Source organism: Tupaia chinensis, unplaced genomic scaffold (genome assembly GCF_000334495.1).
Source record: "Tupaia chinensis unplaced genomic scaffold, TupChi_1.0 Scaffold144750_1, whole genome shotgun sequence".
NCBI classification, from domain to species: Eukaryota; Metazoa; Chordata; class Mammalia; order Scandentia; family Tupaiidae; genus Tupaia; species Tupaia belangeri.
This window is the reverse complement of record NW_006204610.1, coordinates 66,455-68,042: the sequence shown is the minus strand read 5'-3', so window position 1 is coordinate 68,042 and position 1,588 is coordinate 66,455. Positions and strand designations below refer to the sequence as shown.

The 1,588-nt window shown below is 51.2% G+C and overlaps 1 protein-coding gene across 1 annotated transcript in view; it reads left to right on the top strand.

The window, feature by feature from the left end:
• Positions 1-1,588, top strand: part of FAM170B (family with sequence similarity 170 member B) — a 9,554-nt gene that overhangs the window by 2,724 nt on the left and 5,242 nt on the right. Inside the window, exon 3 of the mRNA XM_027767839.1 lies at positions 936-998. Coding sequence (XP_027623640.1) covers positions 936-998 — 63 coding nt within the window. The remainder of the gene's footprint in view (positions 1-935; positions 999-1,588) is intronic.

Here is a 1,588-nt window from a genome sequence, read left to right as displayed (position 1 = left end):
AAGCGTGGGTGCCCGCCCCGCCCTCACCCCAGCACCGGGGGCTGCCCCTTCCCTGGCCAGCAGGAACCTAGCACTAGGCCAGGAGAGAGGGCCAGGGTCGCTGGGGAAAGGAATTCCCCGGAGTGCAGAGCAGCGACACAGCAGCCAGGAAGGAGCCCTTCCCAGGGCACAGCATTCCGACCTGAGTCCATTTCAAAACCGGGGTCCAAAGAAGAGGGCTTCAAGTGTTCCCCACGGTGGGCACTGACCTGGCGCAGTGATTTCTGCTTTTGCGGGGTCGCACGGTCCCGCCTGCTGTGGAAGTAAACGTGACTCCGGAGAGCCAACCACTTGAGCTCCCCCTATTTTTGACAATGTTGGGAATGTGCTGTTCTATGTCTTATGTTATGGGATTAAACTTGAATAACTCAGAATTGAAGGCGGTGAGGAATTGAGTGAATCATGTCTGCTGGGGAGCCTGGAAGCTGCCATTTCTGTAGGTCACATGCTAACAACACAGCTTTCCGGCAGAGGTGGGGGCCCAGGAGGTCCGCGGCTGCGAGTTCAGGTATGCCAACCCTACACTATTTATTTATTTATTTTAGAGAGTTTGTTTATTTATTTATTTATTTATTTATTTATTTTTTGCTATAAGCATGTGGGCTCGCCAGAGAGACAGCTAGGGAGATAGAAAACAAGAAATCACCCTCTGGTGGGGGGTGTGGGGGGGTAGGAGTGTAGGCTTGCCACAATCCTTTCTCCTCTGTTCTCTCAGGATTCTGGGCACATGTGCACACGCACCCAGTGTGAGTTTTAAGCCCCTGGGTCTGGAACTTGAACCGCAGTCGAGTAAGTGGGAGTCCAGCAATGTAACCTTTATACCATTAGCTGGGCCCGCCAATAACACTTTTAAGTGTTGTCACCAAACTTGTCTTCACCCTCCTTTTTGGCTCTAGTCCCCAGCTCGGGGGCTGCATTCACTTAAGAGAAGACACCCACCGTGACCTGTTGCATGTTAGGTAAGGCAGTAGGACACGAACCTCTATCTTCATCTCCTCCAGTGTGGGGTGCTTAGCATAGGCAACTGCAAGGAAAGGGACGAATCCCATCAAGGAGCTTTGGGGAACCCATAGAGGGGCCCTGAACCCAGGCTCTTTAATCAAGAGGAAAAATTGCATCGAAAGGCACTGTTCACAGGGCCTCGGGGACAGAAAGTGTAAGTGAGACTTGGGCTTCTCGCCCGCAGGACCGTTGACACTGTTGGCTAAATAATTCATTGTGGGGATCGGCTTGTTGTAGGATGTTAGCAGTGGGACCAACAGTTGGTATAATGGTATAATGGCTATGTTGCTGGACTCCCATGTAGTCTACCACGGTTTGAGTCCTGGGCCTGGTGTGGCTTAAACTCACGCCAGATGTGTGTGTCTGTGCCCAAGATCCTGAGAGGAGATTGGAGGAGACGGGATTGCCGCATGGCCATCCCCCCGGGGGAAGGTGATTTCTCGCTTTCTGTCTCTCTGTCTCTGTCTTTCGGGCGACACACGTGCCCTATAGCAAAAACCTCTCAAAAAAAAAAAAAAAAAAAAAAAAAAAAGAAAGAAAGAAAAAA